The sequence below is a fragment of the Lepidochelys kempii genome, chromosome 4, assembly GCF_965140285.1.
Source record: "Lepidochelys kempii isolate rLepKem1 chromosome 4, rLepKem1.hap1, whole genome shotgun sequence".
Taxonomy (NCBI): Eukaryota; Metazoa; Chordata; order Testudines; family Cheloniidae; genus Lepidochelys; species Lepidochelys kempii.
The window spans coordinates 20,367,266-20,383,976 of NC_136383.1; the positions used below are offsets into that span (position 1 = coordinate 20,367,266).

Genomic DNA, 16,711 nt, shown 5'->3' on the forward strand with positions numbered 1-16,711 from the left:
GAGATACTTAGCTTTAATTAAGAACTAAAATTCAGTGCTGTAAAACAGTAACCACACAATGGGTCTATTTTTGGGAAAACAAATTATAGTCAAATTTTACCTGACACAAATACAGTGCAACCAATCCATCACTCAGCTGGTTTCTCCATATCTTGGTATTTTAACTACCTCGAGATGATGATTCTTCATAGGTTCTTACAATTTCCTGATAAACTGCTGCATTTCATTGTTGACGACCTCTTTTGTTTCTTGATTCTTTATGACTGAATTTATTGTCACTGTCAAAACATCTATTTTGTAAACTTTTATTGAATAAACCACACCCACAAACATAGAGGGCCATATCTTCAGCTGGTGTATAATTCATCCTCCCATCTTTTATACTGCTCCGAGTGTAATTTTTTTTTCGCTGCAACTCCTTCACAATGAGATACTTATCCTGAATTATTTAACATATACTCTTAGAAAGGAAAGAGTGTGCTGTAAATCACCACCAATATGAAAGTTCATTTTTTAGTGAATTACATTTTATTTGCTGCAGTTGAACACCGTTATTTACAGACATACATTAATAAAACACATCACAAGACAATAAAAATGTTGTTAATATTTATAGGTGCATAGTTCATGCTCAATTACTTTATATATATATAATATGTATAAGCAATTCTCACAATAAGTTAACCCCGAGACAGAGCAATAATATGAAACAAAAAAAATCCTTGTATCAGAAACAATACCAAGCTACTGACAATCTAGCAAGAAAACATGTACAGCTTTAGAAATAAGTAATAGACACTTAGGTGGTTTTTTAATGTTTTTTTTATACTTTTAAAACTTGAAGCCACAATATCCACAGCACGACAATGCCCCTGCCACCCTGTTGTTTCATTTCAGTGGGAGGGAATCACTGAAATGAAAGCTGGGTGCAGACCCAGACACTCGAATCATTGCTGATAGAAGACTTCAGAATACACTGTTAAAAACTGTAATAAAAATAATAATAAAAAAAAAATTTACAACTGGGCACATTGGAACTCAGCACTTGTACAGGACAGGACATCTTTGTTAGTAGATTTCAGAAGACAGAAAGAGGGAAGACATTTTCATGCTTCAGGTTCATAATCTTGATACTCTTCCTATTGAGGAGAGCAAAAATCAAAATTGGAAACATTAAGGGAAAAATCTCATTTTAGGCCCAATTCTATTCCCATTGGAGTCCATGGAGAAAAGGCCACTGATTTTATTTAGAACACAATCTGGCTATTTATCTTTATTTGGTTGGCATTACTTTAACATGTTTTCCAAATACTTAATTTACAAGAGAAAGGTATTTACAGATTAATTAGACTTCCCGTGAGATTAATTTGCCATTCACCTTACGTATCAATGGCTAAGATTACTTACAGCTTTTGATATCCAGAGAATTCCCAAGAGAACTAATGGGCAAAGAGAAAAATCACATTTCTGTGTATAACATGTGCATAAGCCATCCTTATGTATTCCTGTAATTTATTGAAGGAAAAGCTTCACTGACGCTCATTTCAGTGGCAACATATCATCAATCTTAATCCTTGATCTAGGAAAGCATTTAGGTGTGCACTTTACTTTAAATTAATGGAGTAGTCTCACTGAAATCAATGGGATAATTCATATGCTTACAAATTACGTACATGAGTTTGTATTGGAAGGATCAGTACCTAGGACAGAAAACTGCTTTAAAAAAGTTTACTGTGAAAAGCTATACGCCTGAAATGTCATGGCAGCTAAATAGACTGTACGCTTAAAATATTTTCACAATCAATAGTGAATTAACTATTTTCAGCCATATCTTTCATATTCATTTGGGACCTGATCCAATTTGTACTGAGCTAAATGGGAGACTTTCCACTGACTTCAGTGGGAATTGGATCAGGCTCTTAGTGGCAATTACTACATTTGTGGACTTAAAATTATTATTCCTTTACCAAGATATATCCAGTTACAGTAATTGGGCATGACACAGGATGTTCAGGATCCTGACACAGGGAAGAAAGGAGAGCAGCAGAATACAGACCCTGGACTTCAGAAAAGCAGACTTTGACTCCCTCAGGGAACTGATGGGCAGGATCCCCTGGGAGAATAACATGAGGGGGAAAAAGAAAAGGAGTACTTGTGGCACAGAAGTACTCCTTTTCTTTTTGCGAATATAGACTAACACGGCTGTTACTATGAGGGAGAAAGGAGTCCAAGAGAGTTGGCTGTAATTTAAAGAATCCTTTTTGAGGTTACAGGGACAAACCATCCTGATGTGTAGAAAAAATAGTAAATATGGCAGGCAACCAGCTTGGCTTAACAGTGAAATCCTTGCTGATCTTAAACACAAAAAAGAAGCTTACAAGAAGTGGAAGATTGGACAAATGACCAGGGATGAGTATAAAAATATTGCTCGGGCATGCAGGAGTGAAATCAGGAAGGCCAAATCACATCTGGAGTTGCAGCTAGCAAGAGATGTTAAGAGTAACAAGAAGTGTTAGCAACAAGAAGAAAGTCAAGGAAAGTGTGAGCCTCTTACTGAATGAGGGAGGCAACCTAGTGACAGAGGATGTGGAAAAAGCTAATGTACTCAATGCTTTTTTTGCCTCTGTCGTCACGAACAAGGTCAGCTCCCAGACTACTGCACTGGGCAGCACAGCATGGGGAGGAGGTGACCAGCCCTCTGTGGAGAAAGAAGTGGTTCGGGACTATTTAGAAAAGCTGGACGAGCACAAGTCTATGGGGCTGGATGCGCTGCATCGGAGAGTGCTAAAGGAGTTGGCGGATGTGATTGCAGAGCCATTGGCCATTATCTTTGAAAACTCATGGCGATCGGGGGAAGTCCCGGACGACTGGAAAAAGGCTAATGTAGTGCCCATCTTTAAAAAAAGGAAGGAGGAGGATCCTGGGAACTACAGGCCTGCCAGAATCAATTCTGAAGCACTTGGAGGAGAGGAAAGTGATCAGGAACAGTCAGCATGGATTCACCAAGGGCAAGTCATGCCTGACTAATCCAATTGCCTTCTATGATGAGATAACTGGCTCTGTGGATGAGGGGAAAGCAGTGGACGTGTTGTTCCTTGACTTTAGCAAAGCTTTTCACACAGTCTCCCACAGTATTCTTGCCAGCAAGTTAAAGAAGTATGGGCTGGATGAATGGACTATAAGGTAGATAGAAAGCTGGCTAGATTGTCAGGATCAATGGGTAGTGATCAATGGCTCCATGTCTAGTTGGCAGCCGGTATCAAGTGGAGTGCCCCAAGGGTCAGTCCTCGGGCCGGTTTTGTTCAATATCTTCATAAATGATCTGGAGAATGGTGTGGATTGCACCCTCAGCAAGTTTGCAGATGACACTAAACTGGGAGGAGAGGTAGATATGCTGGAGGGTAGGGATAGGATACAGTGGGCCCTCGACAAATTAGAGGATTGGGCCAAAAGAAATCTGATGAGGTTCAACAAGGACAAGTGCAGAGTCCTGCACTTAGGACGGAAGAATCCCATGCACCGCTACAGACTAGGGACTGAATGGCTCGGCAGCAGTTCTTCAGAAAAAGACCTAGGGGTGACAGTGGACAAGAAGCTGGATATGAATCAACAGTTTGCTCTTGTTGCCAAGAAGGCCAATGGCATTTTGGGATGTATAAGTAGGGGCATTGCCAGCAGATCGAGGGACGTGATCGTTCCCCTCTATTTGACATTGGTGAGTCCTCATCTGGAGTACTGTGTCCAGTTTTGGGCCCCACACTACAAGAAGAATGTGGAAAAATTGGAAAGAGTCCAGTGGAGGGCAACAAAAATGATGAGGGGACTGGAACACATGACTTATGAGGAGAGGCTAAGGGAACTGGGATTGTTTAGTCTGCAGAAGAAAAGAATGAGGGGGGATTTGATAGCTGCTTTCAACTACCTGAAAGGGGGTTCCAAAGAGGATCGATCTTGACTGTTCTCAGTGGTAGCAGATGACAGAACGAGGAGTAATTGTCTCAAGTTGCAGTGGGGGAGGTTTAGGTTGGATATTAGGAAAAACTTTTTCACTAGGAGGGTGGTGAAACACTGGAATTCGTTACCTAGGGAGGTGGTGGAATCTCCTTCCTTAGAAGTTTTTAAGGTCAGGCTTGACAAAGCCCTGGCTGGGATGATTTAGTTGGGGATTGGTCCTGCTTTGAGGTCCCTTCCAACCCTCATATTCTATGACCTTTCGAGGTCCTGGGTACCTGAAATTCCTATTGCACTCTGCAATGCAGTGGGAGTTGCAGATACTCACAGTGACCCAATAAATCACTTAAGCATATGCTTAATTATAAGCATACGAGTAGCCCCATTGATTCCAATTACTCAAGTGCTTAAAGTTAATTATATGTCTAAGTACTTTGCTGGATCAGACCCTAGATGCTCCAGGCCTTTCATGATCAAGCCCATGCATGGAAATTCTGTGAAACAACCAGTCTGATTACTCATGGTGGTACCCCATGCATGGCAGTAATATTGTATATAGTAGGACCAAAGTAATTCAGCATTAGTGGAAGGAAACTATGAGAACAAAGATTTTACTTTCTTGATTGCACTTTCTTGAGCAAAAGTGAGCAACAGTGATTTGCTGCATATTATAAAATGTTATTCACAAAACTAGGAAACTGTTGAAAGAAGACACTGAACAGACATGTGGTTTTTTTTTCTTGAACTCATACATTGACAAAGGTATCATTTCCTCCCATCTCTTATCAAATACAAGAAAAAGGGAATTTATTGTGGATTATTCTAGAATGTGTGTGTGTGTGTACGTGCACGCACATGCATGTGTAAGTATAATTGTTCTCTCAAATAGCATTACTGCAAGGAAAATATTTAATAATGTAACACTGTGTTTTGAGAGGTTTCAGAGTAGCAGCCGTGTTAATCTGTATTCGCAAAAAGAAAAGGAGGACTTGTGGCACCTTAGAGACTAACCAATTTATTTGAGCATGAGCTTTCATGATGCATCCGATGAAGTGAGCTGTAGCTCACAAAAGCTTATGCTCAAATAAATTGGTTAGTCTCTAAGGTGCCACGAGTACTCCTTTTCTTTTTGAGAAAGAGTACTGATTCACTATTACTTATTAATTACATAACAGAGCACTTATGCACAGAGTCCTACAGCCAAGCGTGAATCTGATGCAAATCTCCTCTCCTGGGGCTTGATTGTGCCATTTGGGCTCAAATCAATGGGTGGTGTGGAGCCCCAGGTGGGTGTGCTGCCTTAGGGATGCATTCAGACTTCTTGAGATCCTAGTCACAGAGGCTGCATGTCTGCTACTATACTGCAGCTTCATATACCCCTGAATGGCTGGCCAGCTCCACAGCCTGGGGTGAAGGGGGTTAGAGTCATGGATCTGCCTCATCTTTGCAACCTCTCAACCACTGGGCACCCACAGAGGGGAAGCAACCCTCTGTGCATTCATGTAAGTGTCATCATCATCATGATCATCACATTTCTGCACCTGGATCACTTTGGCATAAAGTCCCTGTGCTAAATGCTCAGATGTCCATTAGCCACATACATTCAGAGAGCACAGCAAAGGAAGAGTTACCTCAGGAGGCATTTCATAAGCCTCATTATCTGGGTCCACTGGCATATCTGTATTATCCATCATTCCTTCCTGCGAGATTCCTTCTTCATTCTAATGTTTAAAACAGGAGAGAAAAGCAACAGGCGGTCATGGGTTCCTTTACGATTCACCTTGAAAAATATGTCTATATCAGTATTATTTTTTCCATTAAGGAGAGAGTAGTTGGTTAGTGAAGGCAAAGGGCCATATCATCCCCTCTGCTGCTTGACAACAGGAGAACAAAAACTGTGGAAATCCCAAAACAGTGGATCCCAGACTGTCAGAGACTGGGGAAGAGGAGCCAGTGCAGCATCACCCTTCCATGTTAGCATCCAGCTGTCCCTTTATGAATACTGTTCAGCTTGTGGGGATATTTTGGCTAGGGGACCTGGACAGTTGGTGGTGGAGCTCTAGGTGGCATCATCTCCAGGCAGCCCCATGGAGTGACCTTAGACAATCCCCATGGGAATTAATGTTGTCCTTGTAATTCATGTCTACAAATTCTGTGCCCTCTATCCAGGTTTGGTCGTAAGTACAGAGCAGTCCAGGACCCAATGGCAGCACATCTTATTAAAGATTAAAGAGTCATGATGCCAAGTTAAAGGTGGCATTGACTCTCCAAACATATGACCATGGCACGCATAGGCACTGACTCTGTGGGTGCTTTGGGGCTCAAGCACCGATCGAAAAAAATATAGGGGGTACTCAGCACCTGCAGCTCTGGATTACTTCTTTGTAGACCCTGGAGCCCGGGCCGTGCCCCCAGTCCACCTGCGCTCTGCCCCAAGGCCCCAACCCCGCTCAACCTCTTCTCCACGAGGCTCTGCCCACGCTCTGCTTCTTCCCTGAGGCCCCGCCCATGCCCTAGCCCCACTTGGCATCTTCCCCCCAAAGCCCCTAGCATCAGTGGGAGCGGGTGGAGAGATGCACACACCAGCAAAGACAAAAGTCAGCACCTGTGATGGCAGATACCACAAGAACTGCTGAATTCCCCTGTATTGCTGGAGGGTTGCGACTTCACCCCTGCCTTCCCCAATACTCCTCCACCCGCAGGAATGTGTCCAGAAACCCCTCACCTCATGGGAATGACATCAGTGTCAGCTTCTGGAGTTACCCTGAGAAACTTTCCAGTACCATGGGGACTTACCTACCTCAAAATTAGCAAGTAAATTAGGCTGTTTTGAGGATTACACTGGAAGGGCCCAATCCTGGAAACACTTTTGCCTATGAATAACTTTAGTCAATCGAGTAGTCCCATTGACTTCCGTGTAGCTATTTGTGGGAGTAAAACTATTCATGTGCTTCAACATTTGCAGGATTGGGCCACGAGAGTAGGGGAGGCTTTAGGATAAAAATAAGGCAAATGGCTATTCCAGTAAGATTATCGCCATATTTGGGGTCAGGAAGGAATTTTCCTCCAGGACAGATTGGAAGAGGCCCTGGGGTTTTTTTGCCTTCCTCTGCAGTGTGGGGCACGGGCCAGTTGCTGGAGGATTCTCTGCACCTTGAAGTCTTTAAACCACAATTTGAGGACGTCAATTGCTCAGACATAGGTGAGAGGTTTATTGCAGGAGTGGGTGGGTTAGATTCTGTGGTCTGCACTGTGCAGGAGGTCAGACTAGATGATCATAATGGTCCCTTCTGACCTTAATGTCTATGAGTCTATTATAGTATAGACTGATGAACCAGTCCTATTTACATGAGCATCACTTAACAACAGTTCTAACATGTTCACAGTACATGCAAACATAGAAACAATCTGGTCAGAAGGAAGACATATATCAAAATACACAGCACTGTGGGGTTTTTTCAATTTTAGAACATGGAACAAAATTAAGGATACTATGGACCAGATTCTAATATTCTTACGCATATTAAATAGAATCTTACTCCATGAGTAGTTCCATTAGAATTAGTAGAACATAAGAATGTCCATACTGGGTCAGACCAAACGTCTATCTAGCCCAGTATCCTGTCTTCTGACAGCGACCAATGCCAGGTGCTTCAGAGGGAATGAACAGAACAGGTAATCATCAAGTGATCCATCCCCTATGGTCCATTCCCAACTTCTGGCAAACAGAGGTTAGGGACACCATCCGTGCCCATCCTGGCTAATACCCATTGATGGACCTATCCTCCATGAATGTATCTAGTTCATTTTTGAACCCTGTTAGTCTTGGCCTTCACAACATCCTCTGGCAGAGAGTTCCACAGGTTGACTTTGTGTTGTCTGAAGAAATACTTCCTTTTGCTTGTTTTAAATCTACTGCCTATTAATTTGGTGACCCCTAGTTCTTGTATTATGAGAAGGGGTAAATAACATTTCCTTATTTATTTTCTTGACCTCTGTCATATCCCCCTTTAATCATCTCTTCTCCAAGCTGAAAAGTCCCAGTCTTATTAATCTCTCCTTTTATGGATGCAACTCAATCTCAAAGGCGTTGGATTCTAACCCTATAATTGAAAATATTATTATTTAGTATCTACAATAAATTAAAAGAGAGTGAATATTCCCAGGAATGCATATTCTATATGGGCCAAATCCCATAGTTCTTGCTCAAGCAAAACTCTTATCGGTTTTCATTTGGAGTTTTGCCTGAGCAAGGACTGTAGAAATTGGTCCTAATTTGAAAATACATAACAATGAGGTTGATATGAAGAGCCAGATCTTAGCTGGTGTAAAATAGTTCTTGTTAAATCAATGCAGCTATGCTGATTTACACTTGTTGATAAACCTGAAATAGATATCAAATCAGTTCACATAGACTTTAGAGGAAATTGACTTAAAAGTATTTTCAGTCAATTTCTAGACTTGCAGCATGGAGTTTAATGTAAAAATAAAACCCCATGGACCAATCTAAAGGGACAATTACTGATAGCCTAGGATTTATATGACAGCCATGCTAACGCCAATACATGCTGCAGATAAAATCTGGAAAACCAATTATATTTAAAACCAAAACACACATCTTCCCAGGTTCATACAGATTAGAGACTAACGGGCCCTGAAATGCTGCCTCTGGAACTAATGTATTAAATGAGTGGCACTATATCCCGGTATCCTATCGTCATGATTCATCTCTCTCTCTCTCTCAATGTCTTTTGATAGAGATCTTAACTCTAAATTAGCATTGGGTACAAGGAGGGTGGCACGAATACTCCGAGATCTGGGCTCTGAGATTTCCCCTTCTCCCCATACCCATGTTTGTCACAGCTGCTTGGAACAGATGCATAAAGGGAACTGAAACTAGGCATAGGACTTTAAACTTCATTGTCAGCAAAGATGAGTCTAACTGGGCACAGTAACCCAAACAGCAGGAGTGAACCCAATGGGGGCATGTTACCTGGGAATTCTTTAAAGTGTAACATGAGAAATGCAACATTCTGGTGCACTTAAGAATCCAACACACTAATTTCAAAGGTTTCAGAGTAACAGCCGTGTTAGTCTGTATTCGCAAAAAGAAAAGGAGTACTTGTGGCACCTTAGAGACTAACCAATTTAGTCTCTAAGGTGCCACAAGTACTCCTTTTCTTTTTACTAATTTCAAATAATCTATTATTCAATTCATAATTAATTTTCTTCCTATAATTATTTGAAATAAAGGAACACAGTATCAAAGTGCTGCGGTGCTGCATGGGGTTTAGCAGCACACGCTTTTGTGATTTAAGAGAGTCACGTATCTAAAACTCTACACAACACTTCCAAATGACACACGTTTTACAATAGAATTCTTAACGCATTTCATTGTCATACAAACTTTAGCAGCATGTATCCTTAAAATGAAACTCTGTGGGTCTTCTTTGTTCTCTCAACTTTAATTTCTCTTCCTCTTTGCACCATATTCTCACATCACTGCCTACAAGCTCAAGGCATCAGATCTCCTGTGCTCAGCGTGGAGCCCTGTATTGCAAGAACAGCATGACCAAGGCCCCCACTTTCATACCCTCTGTGTGTAAGTTATTTTCATTATTATTAATCCTGTTTACTACCCTAGTGTCTAAGGACCAACCAAGAATGGGGCAATGTACAAACAGATTAGCAGACAGTCCCTGTTTCAAAGGCCTTATGCTCGAAGGCTTTGTCTAAGCTCTCCTGCGGACAAAAATCTTCCACCCCACCACGAGCAGCAGCAGCTTTGTTGGTAGGAGAGCGCTTTTCATTGGTAAAACTTTTGTCATTCGGGGGGGCGGGGTGTGTGTGTGTGTGTGTGTGTGTGTGTTTTTTTTTTCATAGCCCTGAACGACAAAGGTTTTGCTAATGAAGTTCCTGTGTAGACAAAGTCTAAATAGACAAGACAGACACAGGATGGAGAAAGAGAGAAAACACAGAGAGTGAACTCTGTCGTGGCAGCAAATGCACATCAGTTCCATGATATATATATTTGGTGAGGGGTTTAGCTAAGAGGGGATAAGCTAAACGGAAAGAAAAGTGAAGGGAGAAAGAACACTGAAGGGAAAGGGGGTGGGCAGGACAGGGGAGAAGAGGGTAAGAGGAGCAAATATTATGGGAAGCTGAGGTGAAGAGACTATGAGGGCAGCACAGGACAGAAAAAGACCAGCCAAAACTGTTGACAGTTCTCTGAACGTCCGAAGTTCCCTGCGTTGGTTGCTTCTGATCCTACCAGCTGGAGTTTCTGGCTAGTTTCTCCCCCAAGGCCAAATGGCACAGCTGACAGAAGGCACCACCCTCATCCCAGCTTCCCCAGACTGTGAGTGTGGCAGGGGGGTCTCCCTGCACAGTTCGCTGTCCTCTCCTTCCAGTTACTAAGCAGCCATCTCCATCAAATATGCCAGTTAGAAAAATCGTGCCAGGGACAAATTGCCCACCCCAGATATAAAATATTCGGTCTGAAAGTGTATGCCCCCTTCAGGACTTTTGTGATCAACCCCCCTGCTCCTACCAGCTGTTTGCGGCACAACAGATGTAGGTTAATCCTGGGCACTTCTCAATGTTCCATGCAGGTCTCTAGCTGTGCCTGCCTAAACTGAAGAGAGAGTTTCTAATGCTTCGTCTGTGTTGCCCTCCGCAACAGCACTGTATAGGGACTCCAACTGATGTGTACAACCTGGTGTATTAGAGCCACTGCACCACAATCCTAGAAACTGTTACTGGACATTTTACGAACCATATTATTGGTATCTTTATTTAGCCTGGCATTTTCAAAAGTGACTAATGATTTTGGGTTCCCAACTGACACCTGATTTTCAAAGCATTGTTCTGAAAAATTGGGCCCCTTTCAGGTGTCAGTCAGGGCACCCAAAGACGGAGGCCCCCAAAATCACACATCACTTTGAAAATTTAGACTCTAACTTTTAAACCTTTTTCAAGGTCTTTTAATTATTGTTGCTTTTCTGAGCAGGGCAATGCCCCAGCCCACAGCTACCCTGAAGGCAGAGCTGCCACTGACTGCTCCCCAGCAAGTGGCCTAGGTTGAATTTGATTGAAGCAGCTCAAAGGGTGTTCTTGCAATGAATAATTTAAAAGGTGTTATTTAACGCCTCATCCAGCACTTTAGTATTTCGGGCCTATATTTCCCAACTACCGCACTCTTTTATTCAGAGTCAGAAAATTCATTTCTGCCTTCCCTATCATTAAAGGGTAGTAAAGCTCGTAATCCATCTGCCAAGTAAAATTGTGGCTGTAATTGTTCTTGAGGCTGCACAAGAAAGGCGGCGTGCAGGCTAAAGTTATCTGTAACAGGACAACAGAAGGAAAGGAGGACTTGTGGCACCTTAGAGACTAACCAATTTATTTGAGCATGAGCTTTCGTGAGCTACAGCTCACTTCATCGGAAGGCAACTTAAATTGCCAACACCATTAATAAAGATGAAGTGAATGGTTTGTCAACAGAGTTTTAAGGAGGGTTTCACAGCTCATGAGCTGCTTGTCTGCTAAGTATCTTTATCACAGACCTGAAATGCCCATCTGGATTATGATGGACAGAATGTTTAAAAAGAGACCAAATTTCCCGCTAGCCCAGTGGGAAATTCTTTCAGAGGAAGGAAAATTCCTTTATAGCTCCCAGCCCAGGAAACCAACAGAGCTGGTGAAACTGAGCACAAAGCGGCATTCAGAACAACATTAATGCCTCATGACTCAGACTTTAAGGCCAGACGAGACCATCTAATCCACACATCGCAGGCCACAGAACCTCTCCCACCCAATTCTCTAATTGACACACAACCTCTGGCTGGGTTACTGAAGTCCTCAAATCATGATTTAAAGACTCCAAGTTACTCTACTTTAAACCTCACACTCTCTTTAATTTACTTTTACAGAAGCAAAAACATACCCACGATACCACACAAATGAAAGAGCTGGCTGCCTGGGAAAGGGTTATCAGTGTTGTCCGTTTGTAACCATCATCTCAAAATGCCACACGTATCCATTCTGAGGTCAAGTTGAACCGAACTGGCATTTAGTTAAAACGCTAATGGTGCTCCCCAAGGTCACATTTCTAATTGGTTACACTGAAACACTGCTCTACATGTTACCACACATGTTAATGACAGCCTCGCTGCCCAAGCCATCTCTTCCCTCTGCAATTAAGATTTTAGAAGAGAAAACAATGGCCCTGAAAACATTACAATAATTAGAGGCATGTCCAGGATCATTATTTATTTTAGTATAATAATATAAATAAATGCACCAGCTTTACTTGGAGCGTAAAATCATTTCCCTACTATCTGCATGATGAAGCTAATACTTTAATATCCCCATTCATTTATCAAAGGGAATCGCTTCTGATATTTCAGTTCTCTTATCAGCAACTTCCTCACAGAACATTTTCCAATAAAAATCAACATTCTTCTGTTTTGAAAACACACAGAAAGTTGAATCCTTAGGGAAACCTTTGCATCACAAGCCTTAAAAAGCTCACATACGTGGATTCTTGAGGACAATCTATTTTTAATACAAAAGCTTGCTCTTTTGCACAGAAACAATTTTTTAAAATTAGGGTATTTTACAGAAAAGTAAAGCTGTGATAAGCATGCTGTTAAAGGCAGAGCACGAGGACTCAGTCTTGCCCTGTAGCACCAGCTCTAAGTAACCAGAAATGTGAGCTAACCTTGGCATTTCTACAAGGCTACAATGTTAACAACTTGGGTGAAACGGGCATTGCCTCCTTCAAGTCTCTGTGGTCTAAAACATGAGGGGGAGGCCCAGAGTCCTAACCTAGGTATGAGGCAGAATGTAAAGTACCCACACAGACTGTCCATAGCTACTGCTAAAGCTTCCAGGTTGTAGTAGTGGCTGTAGTAAGATGAGGCCCTGACAGAGGCCTGGTATGAGACCAAAGGCCTGAGCTAAAGTAATGGTCAAGACTTTGCTGACATAAAGCAAAGTTAAGCTGTGAGCCAGAGGCAGGCCCTGCTCACAGAAGCTGGCAAGGAAAGGGCTGATGTTGCATAAAGATATGCTGTTGCACAAATGTATATCTGAAGTGTATTAGATACCAGAGCCATACACAAATGGTACAAGAACATTCTTATACCGTCCACACAGATAACAAGGACAGGGGCAAAAGGCTAGTATGATGGGTAGAGTTGTTTTGTTTGAACCATCATGTACAAGGTGAGAGGTGGCACCAAGCTGTGTAGAAGGGTGGTGCATTGTTATATAGAGGGGTTGCACCTCAGTACGTCAGGAGTGTTATGTAACTTGTTTGTTCCTGTGTATAAGAATGCATCCCTGGGGTGGTGTCTTTGTCCGGCTTAGGGGCCAGTGGAAAGTCCCACCACTGACTGAGCTGAGTCCACTGTCAGGGAGCACATAGAGACTAGCAACAAACCGTATATAAGTTATATGAATCGGGGAGTTAGAGATGGTGTTTCTCTTCGACAATAAACCTGGCTGACTTGCCTTCGTACCTTACTAGAGTCTGTGGTCATTGGGGGTTCTCTTGGGGTCTGCTGTGTTAGCAATCTGCGCAGAGCTGGGGCAGCATGCAGAGGGAACACGCACGCAGCCGATTGTTATCATCATCGAACAAGAGCAGAGCACCACACCGGTGGCATCCGACAACAGTGGCCATGATGGGATATTGCCACCCCTTCCTCCTGCCTTGGGGGAATCTGTGGCTAGTGGATCTGCTCAGTTAAAAGACTCACAGGTCTTGCTCCAACCAGCCTACCTACATGCCCAGTTACACACCTCTGTGTATGGGGTTGCTACTGTGCATGGTTCTGCAGTGCAAAGGAAGCTGCATAATATTCCTTTTTAGGGTTCTCTGCTTTCTGGCCCCCTCACACAGCAGAATGGTGGCTGTTCCATTTAATTTTATCACTTCGACAATCATGCAGGTGAGTGGGCAGGGAGTCATAATTTCACCCTGTAACAGTGTAATACAGTGTATTTACATATCACTGATTCCAACTACATTCTACATCCAGGAATAGTTACAATTGTATTTGATTACAGCTGAGAAAATCTGGGTAAAGGTTTCCCAAAGTCCCCAATAGCATTATCACTATGAAGTCCACTTTGTTTTCTTGGGATGGGCAAAATGTCTGGTACCCCCTACATAACATTGTGGGGGGAGAAATCTGGCAAACTGGAAGTTCCCAGTGACCACCATTTTCACAAAGTATTGGTCAACCTGGTAAAGTTAATCTAAAGGCCTTGTTAAAAATCTAATAACTATAGGAATGAAGTTCTCACTCACCTCCTATCACCATGAAGAAGCAAATGAAAGTGCTTAATGTTTACTTTCTGTTGAAAGATTTTCCAGTCTTTACTAGAAAGAAAATTTTGCTTTTACCGTAGCTTTTAATATTATGTTGTTATAATTATTATTATCATCATCAATCATCATCGTTCTCGTGTTTTCTTGGTGAAAAGAAAGTGATTTTATTTATACTCGGCTACCAATGGAAAATAGAAGGAGCAATCTGCTTGTCCTGTCACGTTTATGACAGCACCACGTGGGTAGCTGGGTCAGCTTAATAAATGTATTCAGACGTCTCAGTGGAATGCAACTGCACTGAATGCAAGTTATTTCAGTCAGAAATAAGTTACCTCATCTCTACTCATTAACAAAAGCAGCTTACAAAATACATGAGTTAAATTTGTAATATCAGTAACTACAGCAGCTCCCCCAAAGTTACAATTTACTAACTCTTCCAATCCTGACGCATGTTCCTTCCCATTAAGAATGATGAAAAAGTACTGTAATAGCACATATTCACAATCTGAATATGTGTGATTACAGTACTGGCTTCTATTTACAAGGTAATAGTTGTATTCTGATGCTGAAGTCTTTATTAGCCAGGGTGTATTTATTAGTGAGGGAGCAAAGGGCAATGTCAAAGTCATTTTTATACCTGACATATTTAATGCTTATGAGCCATTCATGAAAAATATCTGAGACATTTATGCTGACCTTTTTTTGGAAGATTATTTTATTGTAAAAGTGCCTGTAGTCCCCTGTCAGAGAGGGGGTCCAATTGTACTAGGCACTGTACTTATACATAAGAAAAAAAAGACTGCCCTGCCCTTAAAGGGTTTACAATCTAAATATAAAACAAGGGACAAAAGATAAATCACAACAAACAGATGTTATTGTTATTTACATGTTTTGTTTGTTTGTTCTTTTGGTTCAGATTGAATAGAGTGTCTGATTAGTATCTCCTATCTCCTGCACCCTGCACTGGAAGGGTGTAGCTTTGATAATTGAATAGTCTTTCCCAGGCTAGATTCTGATCTCAGTTACAATAGCAGAAAGTGATGCATAATTCTGCTGAGCTCAATGAACTGATTCTGGATTTATGCAAGTGTGGTCTTCGTATGAGAGGCTTTTTACACCTTTTCTGTTGTTCCCCCCCTCCAGTTTGGAATAGGCCAAATGGCAGGTATTTTAAAAATATAAACGAGTCTTTCGTCTGAGGATAACCCAGTGCCCATGCCCTACTTCAGATTAAACAAGGCAAACACTGTGATAAGTCAGGCAGTAACAGTATTGAAAGTATCAACTACTCTGCAGTACTTAGGGATAGAAAAATGGTTTTCATCATAAACCCATTTTAGTCAATTGAGTTTTCAGAAATAAAGTAAAAGTATTCTCAAGAAGTTTACAGTATTATAGGTTTGTTTGCAAGTGCTGCTCCCTCATTCCTTGGTTATGAACAAGTATCTAGGTTTAAATGTCAGAATAAGTGATTAGATTCCCTCATCTCTGCTCTTTTGAGCACACATGGCCCCAGGTACATAATGAGCCATCACATGGAAAATTCCAGTATTTCCAGATTCATTTTTGTCCCAAATCAAGATGAAGAGTTATAATAGCCAAACTTTTCACAGAAGGTTCCTAAAAATTCCAATTCAGATAATTTTGTGCCAACATTCCTTAAATCAAAATGTTTAATTTTATCTTGGTTCAGCGTTAATCTGGGTTCCCCCAAAATGCAGTGGTGCCTCATGGAAGGTGTAGTCCGGGTGCCCTCATGCCTCCATTCTGCTTTACGGATTGTGCTCCCCAGGTGGACTATATCTCCCACGATGTACTGTGGTAATGTGACTCCTATGATGCACTGTATCAATTCAGCCAGAGGGGAGACTATAGTGCATCATGGGATATGTACTCGAATCAGGGTTCTGTTCCATAGAAAAGGGGGCACAAGACAGCCAAACGACAACTATCATGGGTTCCCTCAGCAACTCAAGCAGACAGAGATTAATATTGAATTGACCCAGAATGAAACAAAACATTTTAACAAACTAAAGTGTTATAATTTGGGTCAACCCAACCCAAAATGGAAAATTTCTACAAAATTGAAATTTTCTCAAAGAATATTTTGATTTTGCAGAAGCTGCATTTTCCATTAAAAATTTTTTTCAATGGACAATTCCCAACCAGCTATAACCTATAATCTAATATAAGATTGATCACAGGGTCAGGGAAATATTTGTGAGAGCTCTTTGTTAAAATACAGGCAGCCCATCAATAGTTAATTACTCCCGCCAGGCTCCCTTTTATTCTAATTGTGACAGCTAATTATAAAAAGTTCTTCCTGCCCCTCCACTTGTAGGTGCCTGATGCGGTCAGAGTCAAAGAGATCAACAAAGACTTTCCATATCAAACTGTCAGAGTAAAAGGAGAGCAAGACCCAGA

General features: G+C 41.7%; 1 protein-coding gene across 1 annotated transcript in view; it reads right to left on the reverse strand.

Annotated features, from left to right (window-relative positions):
• Positions 1-536: 536 nt before the first annotated feature.
• The window catches only part of SNCA (synuclein alpha), a 103,324-nt gene continuing 87,149 nt past the window's right edge, over positions 537-16,711 (reverse strand). The window contains exons 5-6 of the mRNA XM_073340686.2: positions 5,583-5,672; positions 537-1,139 (exon numbers count right to left, since the gene is read on the reverse strand). Of these exons, the coding sequence (XP_073196787.1) occupies positions 1,107-1,139; positions 5,583-5,672 (123 nt within the window). The 3' untranslated portion in view covers positions 537-1,106. The remainder of the gene's footprint in view (positions 1,140-5,582; positions 5,673-16,711) is intronic.